Consider the following 18,338-nt stretch of genomic DNA (forward strand, 5'->3'; position numbering starts at 1 on the left):
GCAGACTTAGGGAAAAATAAATTTAACTCTCCTTCTCCAGCTGTGGGATTTTGGGTATGGGAAGACATCTGTCATTTCATAAAGCATGTGGGATGGGGCAGAAATGTTTAATTCAATATTGGCTACAAGACAAGCCATCAACTTATTAGCACTGGAGAAATGTGTTTCATTCTTTAATGTTGTTGGAAGCAAGAGATGCTAATATAACCCTGAAAGAGATTCCTTATCATCTGAGACCCATTCCTTCAGAATCTCTCACATTTGAGTGCAGAGCATGGTGCTGGATGACTTACCCAGTTAGCCCATTTTCAGTCACATTCGAGCATCACTCATAAGGGGCTTCCACTAAGGTAGCTGTTTAGTTTGGAGGGGAGATAGTAGGTAACTGTTGTACGTTTGATGTTGTAATTGATCCTATTGTATGAGCTATTTGTTCTTTTTTGTATTTCAATAACATAAATTTGTACTAAACACAGAAATAATCCACAATGCATTGCAAAATGTCACCCTTTCTGTTAGTGTCTGAGAAGTAATTGGCTCAGGCACTGAAAAGAAAGGCAGCATGCATCAGACCCACTTTTGCTTCCTCCCCTTCAAAACAATCCACTATCTCTAAATTTAAAAGAAAAAAAAACGGACTCCTGACTCAACATCATTGCCTCTAAATGAAAAATTCTTGGGGATCTAGTGGCTCCCCATACCCCACCCTCAGCCCTCTAGGCCCAATGTTAAAAACAAAAAAATTCAGGCCTCCCTAAGCCCCCCCTCCCCTAAACACATACCTCAAAAGAGGCAAGAGCAATACCTACTCTCTCCTGCCTCTCATGCTATCGTCTTGATAAGTGATTGCACCCAACCACACATCCTTAAGGGGAGGGAAGGGAAGACACAGAAAGCTGAGTCAGAGGTTCTGTTTTTCCTATTCCCTTGGCTCCTCTCCAGCTATGCTTTTGGGACTTGAAGGACAAACCCATCTCTGTTCAGCCTCCAGTTCACGTCATGCAAGATTTGATGTTGATGAAGCCCTCTCAGATTTCCCGTGGTGTCTTGGGATCTGAACATCATCCTCGCCCAGCTGATGAAAGCGCCTTTTGAGCCACTACACTCCTGTCAGCTGAAGTACCTACCTGGAAGGTCTTGGTTTTGTTTGTAGTCACTTCAGCTCATAGAGTTAGTGAGCTTCAGGTCCTAGTAGCTGATCCACCTTATAGTAGATTTCATCATAACGGTAATTCTCCACACCCATCCAAAGTTCCTTCCTAAGTCAATAGTCAATTCTGCCAGCATTCTTCCCAAAACACATACCCATCCCAATGAAAGTGCACTACATATCTTGGACTGTAAGCGAGCATTAAAGCCCATAGACAGTCCACCCAGCTTTTTGTTTATTTTTGATCCCAACAGGATGGGGCCAACCACTGGTAAATGCACTTTACCCATGTGGCTAGCAGATTACATCTCCTTTACTTATGGCCAGGTTGGGCTGACTCTTGAGGCTTATAATGTCAGAGCCATGACCACTTGAGATCAGCCTCTATTGAGATATACAAAGCTGCAACGTGTTCAATTCACATCTCATTACTGCCTTGAGCAAAATACCCAGTGTGATACTCAGTTTAGCCAGACAGTCTTGCAGAATTTGTTTGGTGTCTAGAAATCAACTCCACCCTCCTAGGGCCATTTTGTTCAGTTTTGTCAACCAGTTTCTAATCCAGTTTACCACTTTGGGCCCTTCAAGTGTATTTCTCTCTTCACATAAAGAATTTAGAATTTGTACCACATACTTTAGGGGTTTTAGTGGTGTTATAAAATACACACATACCAGCATGTACCTTAACGCAAATTACACCTGCCTCGAAGCCTACTTTATTTGGGGTAATTTTGTAAAGGCACATAGACTTGTATAAACTAAACTAAATATATGCACCTTAGTGCCTTTCCTGTTTAGGTGTGTTGTTAGAAAATTACCCACCAAATCTATACCATCTGGGAAGCACGTACACTATTTTTTATGCAGTACTATAAACATAGCAAAAACATTCAAAAGATCTCATCTTTTCCCTAGTTGCACTGAAGAAATTGGAGGCACATGGTAACGAAGATCCTCCGCCCATGCAAATTGGCCAAAGACCTGCCCAGTCAAACTCCATATCCCCAAAGTCTTCAGCCCATGAGCTAAATCATATTTCCAGTGGCTCTTATGACATTCCACTGCCTTTGCCAAGAAGAATGAGTCTGGTAGGTTGTGTCTATCTTCTCACCTGCTTTGCAGTAGCTTTCTGCCACGTTATATTAGAAATGACATTGCTGGAATTCTGAGTGGTTTTTAGTGCTCACCATAAAGAAAAACTCACTTGCAATTAGAACAGAACAACCTGTTACATACTAGGTGACTTCAGGTTTGGTTGTTTTTCTGCAGAAGTGATATCATCAGCATCCAAAATGAGATCCTTTTTGGAGACTTTGGTGAAAGTATTCAGCTGCTAGGAGTCACTGGCTAAATTAGACCTGGATGTTCAATGCTGGGCATCAGCATTGAACATCTCGGTATGGCCAAACACACTGTCCACCTGGACTTATGCAGGTCCCAGCCAGCATTCAGTCAGAGAGTCCCGGTAGAGAGGTTCCAATAATGGTGAAAGACAGCCAGGTGGGTTTAAGAGGAAGGCAGAGTAAAAGACTCAAATTTTCCCTGTCTTCTCAGCAGCCTGTAGTTGCAAGGAATAAACACAATTTGAAGGGTCTGTATGCAAATGCTAGAAGCCTAAAAAATAAAATAGGAGAGTTAAGAGTATATAGCACTTAATAATGAGGTAGATATAATAGGCATCTCGGAGAACCTGGTGGAAGGAGGACAATCAATGGGACACTGTGTTACCTGGGTACAAATTATGTTGCAAGGATAGAGTAGATCAAATGGGGAGGGGGGGGTTGCGCTATATGTTAAAGAGGGAATTTAATCAAATCAAATAAACATTCTGCATGACATAGATAGAAGTGTGGAATCCTTATGGCTAGAAATTCCATGTATGAAGGGAAGGAATATAAATGTTGGGTTATACTACCATCCCCTGAGACAAAATGAGCAGACAGATGAAGAAATGTTTTCAGAGATTAGGAAAGCTGGGTGATTTTAATTACCAAATTAATAGGGAAGAGTATGTAAAATCAGCAAGTAACAAAGTTCTGCTGGCACGAGATGACCAGCAGCTAAAGTATCTGTTTTTTGCCATCTCGTGTGCCGAGTTGAATCTGTGCCTGTTAGTGATTTTTGAGCTTTCCATGCGTTTTCCAAGACTTTTGGATGTTTCAGTCTCCAACTGGGGAGTGGCTACCGCTGATACTTGATTCAGTGAACATTTTGATTCAGAAAAACAGCCCATATGAGAGAAAGTGGAGCCCCTGAAGCTGAACTGAGGCTTTTTCTCCACTTTCTTTTTCTTTTCTGGTTCTCTTGTGCTCCTTTTCCCTCTGTTTCTGCTTTGAATTTAGTGTGTGGTGTATTTCCTCTATCTGTGAGTGATTATTTGGCGGTGCGGGGGCCGATCCTGTTCAATATGTTTGTGAGTGACATTGCTGAAGGGTTAGAAGGAAAAGTGTGCCTTTTTGCAGATGATACCAAGATTTGTAACAGAGTAGACACCGAAGAGGGAGTGGAAAATATGAAAAAGGATCTGCAAAAGTTAGAGGAATGGCCTAATGCCTGGCAACTAAAATTCAATGCAAAGAAATGCAGAGTAATGAATGCATTTGGGGATTAATAATAGGAAGGAACCGTATATGCTGGAGGAGAGAAGCTGATATGCACGGACGGGGAGAGGGACCTTGGGGTGATAGTGTCCGAAGATCTAAAGGCGAAAAAACAGTGTGACAAGGCAGTGGCTGCTGCCAGAAGGATGTTGGGCTGTATAAAGAGAGGTGTAGTCAGTAGAAGGAAGAAGTTGTTGATGCCCCTGTACAGGTCATTGGTAAGGCCCCACTTGGAGTATTGTGTTCAGTTTTGGAGACCGTATCTGGCGAAAGACGTAAGAAGACTTGAGGCGGTCCAGAGGAGGGCGACGAAAATGATAGGAGGTTTGCGCCAGAAGACGTATGAGGAGAGACTGGAAGCCCTGAATATGTATACCCTAGAGCACAGGTGTCAAAGTTCCTCCTCGAGGGCCGCAATCCAGTCAGGTTTTCAGGATTTCCCCAATGAATATGCATGAGATCTATTTGCATGCACTGCTTTCATTGTATGCTAATAGATCTCATGCATATTCATTGGGAAATCCTAAAAACCCGACTGGATTGCAGCCCTCGAGGAGGGACTTTGAATATGATTCAGACATTCAAATACATGAAGGGTATTAACGTAGAACAAAATCTTTTCCAGAGAAAAGGAAAATGGTAAAACCAGAAGACATAATTTGAGGTTGAGGGGTGGTAGATTCAAGAGCAATGTTAGGAAATTCTACTTTACGGAGAGGGTGGTGGATGCCTGGAATGCACTCCCGAGAGAGGTGGTGGAGAGGAAAACGGTGATGGAGTTCAAAGAAGCGTAGGATGAACAATGAGGATCTAGAATCAGAAAATAATAGTAAATATTGAACTAAGACCAGTACTGGGCAGACTTGCACAGTCTGTGTCTGTATATGGCCGTTTGGGGGAAGATGGGCTGGGGAGGGCTTCAATGGCTGGGAGGGTGTAGATGAGCTGGAGTAGGTTTTGACCTAGATTTCGGCAGTTGGAACCCAAGAACAGTACCGGATAAAGCTTTGGATTCTTGCCCAGAAATAGCTAAGAAGAAAAAATTTAAATTGAATCAGGTTGGGCAGACTGGTTGGACCATTCGGGTCTTTATCTGCCTCATCTACTATGTTACTATGTTAGTACTGAGTGGAATTGTAGGGGGTTCTATAGATATATTTGTTTATAGAGTATGAGCTTTGTTACTTGCTGATTTTTATTGCCCCATCATTAACTGGTTAAATGTTACATCAGGGAGTGCTAGGGAGGTAAAATTCCTAGATGTCATAAATGACTGCCTCTTGGAGCAACTGATCCGGGAACCAACAAGAGGGGGGTGCTATTTTAGATTTGGTCCTTAGTAGAATGCAAAACATGGTACAGGAGTTAACTGTGTTGGATCCGCTGGAAAACAGTGATCATAATGTGATCAAATATGAGCTGATATTGGGAGTAACGTCGCAAAAGAAATCTACTGTAGGGGCGTTTAATTTTCGAAAGGGAGTATGATAAAATGAGGAAAATGGTTAAAAAGAAGCTAAAAGGATCAGTTGCAAAGGTTAGGATTGTAAACCAGGTATGTATGTTATTTAAAAATACCATCGTGGAAGCTAAGACCAGATGTATTCCACATATCAGCAAAGATGAAAAGAAGAGGAAATGAGAGCCAGCGTGGCTAAAAGGTGAAGTGAAAGAGGCTATTAGAGGCAAAAAAACATCCTTTAAAGAATGGAAAAAGGATCCAAATAAAGAAAATAAGAAGAAACACAAGCACAGGCAAGTTAAATGCAAAGCATTGATAAAGACAGCTAAGAAAGAATATGAAGAAAAACTTGCAAAAGAGGCAAAAACTCATAACAGTTTTTTTAGGTACATCAGAAGCAGAAAACCTGGATGATTAAGGAGCAAAAGAGGCACTCAGGGAGGAATTATAACATTAAGGACATAGATTGGACGTCTAACTTCTGCCTATAAAGTACATCTAAAATTGTGGACATCCAACTGACGCTCAGCACCGCTCAGCATTTTTTGGTGCAATTCTGCAAAGTGCATCTAGCAAGGATGTCTACACGACGCCTAAAGTTAGATGCACTTTGCAGAAATAGAGCTCTACAGTCTGAGAGTGACCATGGATCACCACTGACATTTGTTTAAGATGAGAGATTTGGTTACCACTTGGAGCCTATTTAAATAGTGTGTCACTAGGCAAATTAGCTGCTACTACTACATTTTTCAGTTGTAGCTGATCTTTTCAATGCAAAGATTTTTCATGGCATTCATTTTCATGTGGTAATGTAGCTCACTTACATTCCTGCATTATACCTGATTTATGAGCTGGGAAATAACATAGAAATTTGCACTAATTGCAAAGTGCATACATTATATTTTCCCTTCGGGAACACAGTTTACCACATGAAAATGAATTAACAGGGGCCTGAATTAAGTTAGTACTCAAGTGGTAGCCTGATGTATTACTCAAAAGTCATGTTACTAAAGTGATTACTCTAGGTGCTATTCCACAATGAGCAGTCTTATTCCTTCATGTTACAGAGTAAGCCAAAGTTTCGGCGAGTAAAAGCGTTGTATGACTGCACAGCAGATCGGGAAGACGAGCTCACTTTTTATGTAGGAGAAATAATTGTAGTAGCAGAAGAGGAGGATCAAAATTGGTGGGCAAGTATTCGATACTCTATCTGTTCCCCTTCTGCGGTGGACCAGTGTGTGTGTGTATAGGGTGGGAAGGGATGAGTATGTGAAAAACTTATTCTGCTGTTAGCTGTGATGTAGCTGTCCTGTGATGGGAGAGAAAGATGGGGATGGAGAAAACTTGTAGAAACATAGAAATGTCACAGCAGATAAAGGCCAAATAGCCTATCCAGTCTCCTTTCCGCAGCATCCACTTTCTCCTCCTCTCCCCAGGATACCATAAATGCAGATACCGTTTTTGTTTCCATTATCTCTACCAGGAGACAATTCCACACATCTACCACCCTTGCTGTAAAGAAGTCATTCCTTAGATTACTCCTGAGCCTATCAACTTCATCCTATGCCCTCTCCTTCCGGAGTTGTCCTTGATTTGAAAAAGACTCACCTCCTGTACATTAATGCCACAGAGATATTTAAATGTCTCAATCATATCCCCCCTCTCCTGTATTTCTTCCAGAGTACATATTAAGGTCTCTAAATCTGTCCTCATACAATTTGACAGTAACTAACCAATTTTGTAGCAGCCCTATGGACCGACTTCATCCTATTTATATCTTTTTGAAGGTATGGTCTGCAGAATGGCACACTGTATTCCAAATGGGGCCTCACCAGAGCCTTATACAACGGCATTATCACCTCCCCTTTCCTACTGGCCATTCCTCTCCTTATGCACCCAAGCATCTTCCTGGCTTTTTCTACTTGCTTTGCAACCCTGAGATCATCAGACATAATCACCCTCAAGCCTCACTCTTTGTACACAGAATTACTTTACCACCTCAACTATATTGTTCTGGATTTTTTTCAGCCCAAGCACCTGACCCTGCATTTTTTAGCATTAAATATTAGTTGCCAATTACCGGACCAAGCTTCACTAGGTCCTACCTCATGTTATCCACATCCTCAGAGGTGTCATGCCGCTACAAGAAATACTTCGACAGAATGCTATCATTCCAGGCAGCTAGGCTGAACACTTGGCTAGCTAAACCTATACTCGAGGCCACCTCATACGCTGACTTCAGAAAATCCCTGAAGACACGTCTCTTCAATGCTACCTAGTTTCCTTCCTCCCATTTGCTCCCCATTAGCCCTTTAGCCACCCCTACCCTCCCCCTTCCCCTTCCCCTTGTCGTATCATGCAATTATCCTTCCCACTGACATGGTAAATTTCTCCCTGTAATTTGTGTCGATCTCATGTACCTCCAATCGTAATCCCGTTTCTTGTAATCTCTTGTAAACTCTTCTCATATCTTGCTCACGGGACTGCCCGATACCCTATTGTCATTACAAAGATTCTGTATAAATCTTAATCTCACTGTAAGTATCATACTCTCATTATAAATCTTAATCTCATTGTAAGTATCACATTCTCATTATAATCTTCTTTTAACAATCCCTTCTCACTTTAGAAATATCTTTTTTTTTTTTTTAAATTTTTATTTATAAGTTTTCCATTCTTACAATATTTGAGTAATATAATATACAATAAAGTTTTTTTTTTACATATTTAAAATATTATCATTAATAATACATCGTATTTAAAATATAATATGATAAAGATTATACATTAGCATATAAAATATAATTCCCATCCCCTTTTTATATAGTATATTTCCATTAATTAGTCAAATCCCACCCCATTCATATATAATTATTTATCATAGTGCTAAGAACTAATCATTAGAATATTTTGTCAATGGTTGCCAAATTTTATTAAAATTAAGATGATTTCCCTGTTGTAACGCTATTATTTTTTCCATTTTATAAATATGACAAACAGAATTCCACCAGAACGTATAATTTAATTTGGTGTAATCTTTCCAATTTTGAGTAATTTGTTGCATGGCGACTCCTGTTAGTATTAGTAATAGCTTATTATTGTTTGCTGAAATCGGACTCTTAGTTCTCATTGCAGTACCAAATAATATGGTGTCATACGAGAGTCCTACGTGATTCTCTAGTAACTTATTAATTTGGGGCCAAATTAAATTCCAAAATGCGTTTACAAAGGGACAAAAAAAGATTAAATGATCTAACGTCCCTATTTCCAATTTACAATGCCAGCATCTATTAGATCTAGTACTATCTATTTTTTGCAGGCGCGTTGGGGTCCAGAATACTCTGTGTAATAAAAATAACCATGTTTGATTCATAGATGCTGACCTTGTAGATCTTAATCTCCAGGACCAAAATCGTGGCCATTGAGATTCAGAAATTGTCTGACCTATCTCAATACTCCAAATATCCCTAAGACCTGTTTTCTTTTTTTTATTTAAAAATCCATATATCAATTTGTACCATTTTGCGGCTTGGTGACCCAACAAATCCGTCTGGAAACATAGAACCTGTAAACTATATTGATTATTTAGATTTTTCCATTCAGGGAACCCTACCTGAATGGCCTGCTTCAATTGCATCCATTTAAAATATTGTGATTTATTTAATCCAAATTTATTTTGCAATTGTGAAAAACTAAGCAGTGAACCTTCTGATATGATATCATTCAATGTTCTTATTCCTGCATTTATCCATTGTTTCCAGACGATTTTAAATCCGCCAATTCTGATCCTGGAGTTTATCCATATTGATTGATTTAGAGATTTAGCAATAGGTTCAGGTGATAGATTACTAATATATCTCAATGTTTTCCAAGTGTCAAATAAAATTCTGTTGTCTTTGTATCTTTTAGGCATTGTTATAGTTATTAACTGTTCTGGATATAAAGGGAACAGGAGCCGCCATTCTAAATATAGCCAATCTGGTACATTTTCTAGAAGCTCTGGGAGGATCCAATACATACCCTGTCTTAAAATATAGGCTTGATGATACCTATAAAAATTTGGAAAATTTACCCCCCCTTCCATAATTGGTCTTTGTAATGATACTAAAGCGATTCTTGATCTTTTCCCACACCAAACAAATTTTGTAAGAATATTGTTAAGTTTTTTATAAAATGACCCCTGAAAAAATATTGGAATCATACTCATTTGGTAACAAACCACAGGCAATATCATCATTTTAATTGTTTGAATTCTTCCCCACCAAGAAAGATGTAATGGATTCCATTGCTCACACATTTCTGTTATTTTTTTCAATAAAAGTTTTTCATTCTCTTTGACTGTGTCTTCAATTGTATTTTTGATCATAATTCCTAAGTATTTTATACCATCATCTTTCCAAATAAATGAATATGGGTCAAATAATCCTTTGGTACAATGAACATTTATTGGGAGAATTTCAGATTTGTTCCAATTAATTTTATATCCAGAAAAAGTACCATATGTTTCTATTAAATTAAGTATACATGGAATAGTAGTTTCCGGTTTTCTTAAATATAATAATATATCATCTGCATATGCAGATATTTTAAATTCAAAATTGTTAAATGATATTCCCTCTATCTCCTTAGTTTTGTTTATTGCAATTAATAAAGGTTCTAGGACAATATCAAAAAGTAAAGGAGACAGAGGGCATCCCTGTCTAACTCCCCTGTGCAAGTTAAATCTATTTGATAAATTATTATTAATATATAATCTTGCTCCAGGAGAGCTATACAATGTCTGAATCATTTCAATAAAACCGGATCCTATACCAAACCATTGTAAAGCTTGGTATATAAAATTCCATTCCACTCTGTCAAAAGCTTTTTCTGCATCTAAAGATATTAAAAAAGCTGGATCATTTATATTTTTTGCTAAATTTAATGAGTGGAATGCTAATCTAGTATTATTTGATGAATGTCTTTTAGCAATAAATCCTGTTTGATGTACATCAATAATGAAAGGGAGAGCTTTTGCCAATCTTAATGCTAATACTTTAGCCATTAATTTGTTATCCACATTCAATAATGAAATAGGCCTGTAATTTGAAACCAGAGTAGGATCTTTGTTTGGTTTTGGTAAGACTATAATTATTGATTCTGCCATAGTACCAGAAATTTTTCCATTCTTTATTTGATATTGATATAAATTTAACAGATGTGGTAATATGATATTTTGAAAAAATTTATAAAATTCAACAGTATACCCATCTCCACCTGGAGCGGATCCAACTCTAAGAGACTTCAATGCTGTTTCTAATTCTTTTAAAGATATAGGTTCTTCTAAACTTCCTTTTATATGATCTGGAATATTTGGTCCAATATATGAATTTAAAAAAGTTAATCCGTCTTGTTCTTTATTTTTATAAGAATTGGAAGTATATAATTCTTTATAAAAATCAAGAAATTGTGTTATAATATCTTTTGTGTTGGTATGTGTGTTACCTTTTGTATCTTTAATTGCAATAATCTTAGATTTTCTTTTCTTTGCTTTTAGAAAGTTTGCTAATAATTTACCAGCTTTATTTGAATTTCCATAATATTGTACTTGTTTGTTAAAAATGTCTTTCCTCACAATTTGAGAAGAAATTTCATTGTATTTAACTTTTAATTTTAATAATTCTTGTAATGTATTATTTTCCCATTTCTCAATTAATTTATTTTCTAATAATTTAATTTGCTTTCCCATCTCAATAAATTGTTTTTTTTTTTGTTTGTTAATAAATGTTGAATATGAAATAATATTTCCTCTCATAGTTGCTTTAAAAGCATCCCATAAGATCTCAGCATTAATATCGTCTGATTCATTAAATTGAAAGAATTCTTGCATTTTTATTTTGAAATCTTCAAGAAATTTTGAATCCGCTAATAAATCATTATTAAATCTCCAAATTAAATCAGAGTTTTCAGCATCATAATTTTGAAGATTAATCCACACACCAGCATGATCTGAAATTATAATGGGATCAATTACTGCTTTTAAGACACGCTGCGCTATATTATTAGAAACAAATATATAATCAATTCGTGAAAAGGATTTATGGACCTGAGAACAAAAAGAAAATTCCTGATCATTAAAATGAAGAATTCGCCATATATCTACTAAATCACAAGATAGTATCAAATTATCTAAGCCTAATGATTTCATAACTTTACTTGGTTTTTTATCCAATATCGGATCCATTACAGCATTGAAATCCCCTGCTACTATTAAATTAGATGTAGCCAGTGGTAAGAGCAATTGTTGAATTTGTTTAAAAAACTCCATTTGATTCGTATTAGGAGCATATAAATTGAATAAATTCAGGGTAGTATTTCCCAGAACCATTTCGACATGCACCCATCTTCCTAAGGGATCATAATTAATTATTTTAAAATCTGCATTACATTTTTTATTTATTAGAACAGCCACTCCAGCCTTTTTCTTTAAAGCCGGTGCAAATAAACATTTAGAAATAAAACCTCCAGATAATTTTTTTGATTCAATTTCCGAAAGATGAGTTTCTTGAATAAAATAAATATCCGCATTTTGATTTTTAAGGAACGATAATAATTTCTTCTTCTTAATAGGATGATTTAAACCATTGACATTCAGCGAATACATTTTTAGATCCATCTGATTAATAATTATACTTAATCAATATTCTATGATTGTTTACATGATTAGCTCCTAGCACATTCATTGAAAATTTATCCCCTAACCCACCCATTATTTTCCCTCCCCTCCCACCCATTATCTTATTCTGATTTGGAACACGCATTGGTCATGCAAAACCTACATCTCCATCCCCAGGCAACTAATAATTCATTATATTATTTAAAAACAAATTTCTAAATTCAATACATTCTTTATACTTCCACCCTTATATTATTAAAAATTATATTCATTTAATCTATAAAATTTTATAAATTTACTGAGAATTATATATATTTGATTCATAAAATTAAATTCAATATCATGCATACATGTAATATAATACTCTTAATAAATAAACATATTACAAATATAGTTCTTATTCTCTATATATCTGATATAATATTAATAATAATGCATTTCAATCATTTTCATAGATCATATATATCTGTAGTTCATCATATAAATTAAATATATCCATTTTTATATAAATATTAATATTAATAATAATGCATTTCAATTATTTTCATAAATCATCTTCATAATGAATTAATTTGAATGAATAATTGAATAAAATAAACATTATCTCAATAAATAAGTTTTATAATAAATTCATGTTTTATTAATTATCTATATCAATGAATAATTGAATAAAATAAACATTATCTCAATAAATAAGTTTTATAATAAATTCATGTTTTATTAATTATCTACCAATCAATTACTTAATTTTTTGTTTTTCATAATAAGTTAATATGACTGAATATTTGAATTTAATAAAAAATTTTATAATATATATCTATTTTATTAATTAATCCTTTCAATATTCAAATTTTTTTCTTGTATATATTTCATAAAATTATAATTTTCTTACATAGAATTAAAATATTGTTTTTATAATAAATTAATATATTTCATTTTTATATATTATTCTCAATATAACAGTAACTAATTTTCTTTTCAATATTTTTAATAATAAAAACATTGTAATTCGTTTCATTATTCATTAATCATAATAAGTTAATATGCTATATAATTGAATAATTCTATATTTGATTAAATTATGTATTATATAAATAAATTTATAATAATTTAATAATTTTTTATATTATATTTATATATATATATTTTTTTTTTTTAAATTTTTTTTTTTTTTTTCCTATTAATATTAATGAATATAGATGCAAATATATTATTAATAATTAATTTAATAAAATAATATTATATTATTGCATTCAGTATATCAGTATAAATATTTCCAGTTAGTATCATTTCTTATTTCTTAATTAATTTTTTTTTATAATCTTCTTTCTTTTCCCTTTTTTCCATGTCCTTTCTTATTTCTTCTTTCTTCTTTCTTCTTTTTTTTTTTTTCCTTCAGCATAGTTATTTTTTCCATGTCCTTTCTTGTTTCTTCTTTCTTCTTTCTTCTATCTTTCTTCAGCATAGTTATTTATATTTTTTTTTTTTATGTGAATATAGGATCTTTTTGTGTCAAAAATTCTTTCAGTTTTGCAGGGTCTTGAAAGTATATGGATTTATTTCCACTGGATACTCTCATAGTAGATGGATAATATAGTCCATATATGTATCCTTTTTCTTTCAGTTGCTGTCTGTATGTGAGGAATTGTTTTCTTATGTTTGCTGTATATCTAGCAAAATCCTGAACTAAAATCAGTTTTGATCCTTTGTAGTTCAAGTTTTTATTTGCTTTTGCCATTTTTAATATTTCTTGAGCTTGTTGATATCTTAAAACCTTGAATATCAAAGGTCTTGGAGCAGCCTGATTTACTGGCTTTCTTGTGGGGATTCTGTGGGCTCTTTCAATTTCTAACGGCCATTTTGAATTGAGCTGAAGTAGTTTAGGCAAAAGATTTTCCAGGAATTGCACAGGGTCTCCCCCTTCAATATTTTCAGCCAGCCCTAAAATTCTGATGTTCTTTCTTTTTCCTCTATTCTCCATGTCCACCATTTGATTTTTTAAAGCTGTTATTTCTTTTTTATCTTTGTCATATTCCTGTGTGAAGGAATCAAACCTCTCCATTTTTTCTTCCAGCACTGTCATTCTCAGTCTCTCCGTTTGGATCTCTTGTTTCATGTTGAGAAGTTCTTCTTTTACTTCATTTATTTTATTGGCATTTTCAGTCAGCATTAGTTTTATTTTGAAGAGTTCAGTCATTATATCAGATTTTTCAGTCAGTTCTTCAGTCTCCATCGGGAACGGTACACTCGATGGTGACAGGGGAGTAACTTTTGTTCTTTTTGCTGATATTCCTGAAGTTGAAGGTTTTTCAGCTTTCCCCTGCTTCATGCTTGCCATCTCCGACGTTGTTTTATATATTTTTAGTGGCGATTTGAAAAAGTGAAAGTTTTATTTTTGTTCCGTTTGTTGCCTGGATACGGGAGCGCTGCGGTTAGGCTGCCATATCGTGCGCGCTCCAAGCCACGCCCTCCACTTTAGAAATATCTTGTAAAAATCTTTCTGTATATTCACATTGTATCACCCTGTATCTAATTCACTTTGTAAATACCTCCCTGTAAACAGCTCTGATATCCTGTATCTTATGAATATGCCTTCGTTCTGTAACCTGAAATATCTTATTCTAAAGATTACGTATCCAATTCCTCTGACTCCAAAACTTGTATCCTATTTCCTACTCAAACATATGTATCTTATTGTAAACATATGCCTTCTTTTGTAAACACTGCTTGCATTCTCAGCAGTGCTCTCATTGTAAACCGCTTTGAACTTAGGGTATAGCGGTATATAAGAAATAAAATTATTATTATTAAAAAATTATTACCCTATTACAGAGATTGGTATCATCCACAAAAAGACACTTTGCCAGACAGTCCTTCCGCAATATCACTCGCAAAGATGTTAAATAGAGCCTGCCCAAGGATAGATCCGTGTGGCACTCCACTTACATCCTTTTTCTCCAAGCATCCTTCTCCCCAACCCTGAAATGTCCTAAATTAGATTGTAAGCTGTTCTGAGCAGGGACTGTCTATTGCATGTTAAAATGTACAGCGCTATAGAAATAATAAATAGTAGAGCAGAGTTATTTTCCTTCCAAATGGGCTTACAATGTAAGTTTTACCTAAGGCTGTGCAGATTACAGTGAGTAAGTGGAGGAGGTGGAATTTGAATCTTGACTTTGTGTTTCTCTACTCCAGTCCACTAACAAAGTGGTCTTTTGTCTGTTAGTGAACTATTTTAATTTTAGAAGATAAGTAATATAAAAAAATAAAGAACTCAATATTCCAGAGAGGCTTCTACCTGCTTAAACCACACTAGGACAGCAAAGAGAAAAGGTCCTGAATTTATCTGCCAAGTTAACTGAGAGTTGGTCTGAATATCAAGCCATGCATGGTTAAATGCCAGATGATCGTTCTAGTGCCCAGATGTGTCTCGAGATTGAATACCCAAGCTTAATTCACCCTGTGGCTGTCGGTGTTTTCCAAAACACTGACTACTTTGGCATGAATATTGTGCCCAAATTGTTTTTTCATTTCTCTTAAGCTAAGTTTCTTTTACATCTTGGAAAAGTAGGTTATAAATAAAATAAAACAAAACAAACATATATGCAGCACAATGAATGACCTTAATCTACCCACTGACCAACACACTGGTTTTTCTTTACAGAATGGCTACATTGAAGAAGACCCACAAAGGAGGGGTGTTTTCCCAGCATCCTTTGTCCATATCCTGAGTGAATAGAAGTTGAGCTCGCTAAAGAGTACTGATTCTTCTAGTTTACTTAAAATACAATTTTTGGAAAACCATTTCCAACATTCTTCTGCTGATGTGGCATTGATGGAAAGAAAAAAGTTCACAGTGGGTTGCAGCACTCCTATTAAATCTCTTCTCCTCTCCTCCAAAGAAGATTTTCTGAAGATGAGGGCTCCAGCAGGCTCCTGGTGCATCATTTCAGATGGAGAAATTCATGGCCATGTAACTCGGCTTGACTTGAAATTGACTTTGTTGCAAACAATGTACCATCCAGCAGCATGTGGATAGTCCATCAAGCTCTTGAGTCCTGAGCTGAATTCACCTTGACAAGAAATATGTACATGCTGGGACATGGGAAGACCATTGCTATTCATTTTTTTTAAACATGCCAGTGCTAAGCTGTAGAGCCCAGAACAATGTGATATTTTATGCTGATGTTAGTATGTCTTATTTCACAGCAGTGTGTGATCTTAAATCAGGATACCAGTGCTGTTTTCCTAAAGAAAACTATGCCAAGGCCGAGTAGGGCAGTGTGCACTGTTACCCCATAGGGAAATGCAGCATCCTGGCGTATCAAATTGCAGTCTTGAAGAGCCACAAACTAGTCAGGTTTTCAGGATATCCCTAGTGAATATGCATGGAGTATATTTGCATATAGTGGAGGCAGTGCATGCCACTCCCCTCTGAATATTCATTAGGGATATCCTGACACTTGGACTGATTTGTGACCCTCTAAAATTGCAGTTTGATATGCTTGCTCTAGGGTGGAATGTGCTATGTTGTGCCAGAGCAGAATTTGCTGGTTTTCTAGCTGCTAAAACAGTGTGTTGTTTTCCAAGGAGAAATGTGCCATCCTGAACTACTGCAAGGTATTTTCTCTTAACTTCAAGAGAAAATGTGCTGGTTATTTTGGAAGGGGTCACAGTTAACATGATTGAGTACCAGGCATGTGGGTCTAAGCCCTGCTATTTATACTGTATACTTTGCAGTAAAATTCAATAATGCCTTAGTGTATCTGTTAACAAGTTTTTAAGTAGTGTGCAACAGATGTCCTAAATCATGGGTGCCTCTCACAATGGCACTAAAAATGCAACTGGGGGATTCAGAGCCAAACTCAACCAAGGATAGTTAAATCTCGGTTTGCGAGTAACACAGTTTGCAAGTGTTTTGCAAGACAAGCAAAGCATTCTTGCAAATCGTGCCTCACAAACCAAGCGTTGACTCGATTTGCGAGCCTCCACCCCCGAGAACCGGCATCGCCCACCCGAACCCATACCACGATCTGGCACTGGCATGCAGCACCAACCCACAGGAGGTGCTGGAAGAGCCTGCCACTGATCTCTGCAGGCTGGGCCTTGAGTATCTCCGAGATTCTCATGAGATTCTCAGCAAGAACAAGAGCCAGAAGGCCTTGAGCAAAACTTAGCCAGCTTCTAATTTTTGGATTTTTTTCCAAGTCACACATTTGATTAAATTAATGGGCATTAAAACTTTTGCTATGTGCTGATTCATAGCGCATGCTAATAAGGAAGATGTGTATTAATGTTGGCTACCGTTAAGACAAGTTTTATGCAATGAGGCCTAATGACGAACTGGGGTTAACTGTAAAATAATGGTAGCCCACTATCGAATGTACATATCTGATAACCCGCCTTCTCTTCAGCCCCATGCAGCTACTGTACTGGTCCTGTTTCCTTACTATTGGTGCCAGAAGGCTGAATTGGGTGAGGACACAGTCTATCCTTGGGTACATCCATGTGCGGGGGGGGGGTTATGCTAGTGCCGAGTGTGTTCAGGCTCACTAATTTGGGTGGCAATGGAGAGTTTGGGGGGGTGTCAGCTGTCTGTATGGAAAAAGTATATTATCTATTTTATTATTGCTATATAAATAAAATGCTGGTGCAGTAGTACCACTACAATTATTATTTTAATTTGGTCTCTATCACTTTGCAATTCTCCCTTCTTCTTACGATTATGCTCACACTGAGTCACAGTAAAACAAAAGTCTCTTTATTAGCATGTTCTCCTCACAGGCATGGTAACATAGTGGTAAAAATAAAGCCAGTTACAATCTTCACAAGAAACTGGCTCCTGCCAAACCCCACAAACACAGTGTGTACCAGCTTATTAAACTAAGAAAGGTCAGGAGTCAACCAGTGTCCTAATGAATCTTAGCCAGTCTTCTGTGACCTTACTTATACTTTTTGAAAGAAAACTCACTGAAAAGTTCTTCTGTCTTCCTGGGCCTCTCTGAGGCCTAGATTCTTTAAAAAAAAAAAAAAAAAAACCAGGCTGCTATTGCAGCCATTCTGGTAGCAAATTTGTTAAAAAGTGAGTCATTCTCCAAAAAACGCTCACATAAATGAGGTTGGCAGAGAGTAGCAAAGATTTGCTAAATTTGCATGTGCCAATCGCTGATGATAGTGATGGGCACATGCGCAGAAAAAACGCAAAAGGGAGGAAACCCACAACCCCGCAGCTGCCACACAACACCCTCCTGCAGTTGGAGCGATGCCCACTCTCTCCCAATTTAAAAAAAAATTTTAAAAGCCAGCAGAAGCCCTGACAGCAGTGACAGGAGGCTGCTTCTCCTGTCACTACTGTCAGGGTCTGCGATTGCTCCAGGATTGCTCTCTAGTGATCCTGGCTGAGGGCAGGGGGCGTGTTAACGATCATCCCCATTTGCATGCAGGCCTTTAGTGAATTTGTCGGCCTGCATG

General features: G+C 36.4%; 1 protein-coding gene across 2 annotated transcripts in view; it reads left to right on the forward strand.

Annotated features, from left to right (window-relative positions):
• Window positions 1-17,537, forward strand: part of LOC117345437 (arf-GAP with SH3 domain, ANK repeat and PH domain-containing protein 1-like) — a 158,943-nt gene extending 141,406 nt beyond the window's left edge. For both annotated transcript variants that reach the window (XM_033914052.1, XM_033914053.1), the window contains exons 26-28: window positions 2,066-2,238; window positions 6,280-6,402; window positions 15,532-17,537. In XM_033914052.1, coding sequence (XP_033769943.1) covers window positions 2,066-2,238; window positions 6,280-6,402; window positions 15,532-15,606 — 371 coding nt within the window. In that variant the 3' untranslated portion in view covers window positions 15,607-17,537. The remainder of the gene's footprint in view (window positions 1-2,065; window positions 2,239-6,279; window positions 6,403-15,531) is intronic.
• The last annotated feature ends 801 nt before the right edge of the window (window positions 17,538-18,338 follow it).

Source organism: Geotrypetes seraphini, chromosome 11, assembly GCF_902459505.1.
Source record: "Geotrypetes seraphini chromosome 11, aGeoSer1.1, whole genome shotgun sequence".
Lineage (NCBI taxonomy): Eukaryota > Metazoa > Chordata > Amphibia > Gymnophiona > Dermophiidae > Geotrypetes > Geotrypetes seraphini.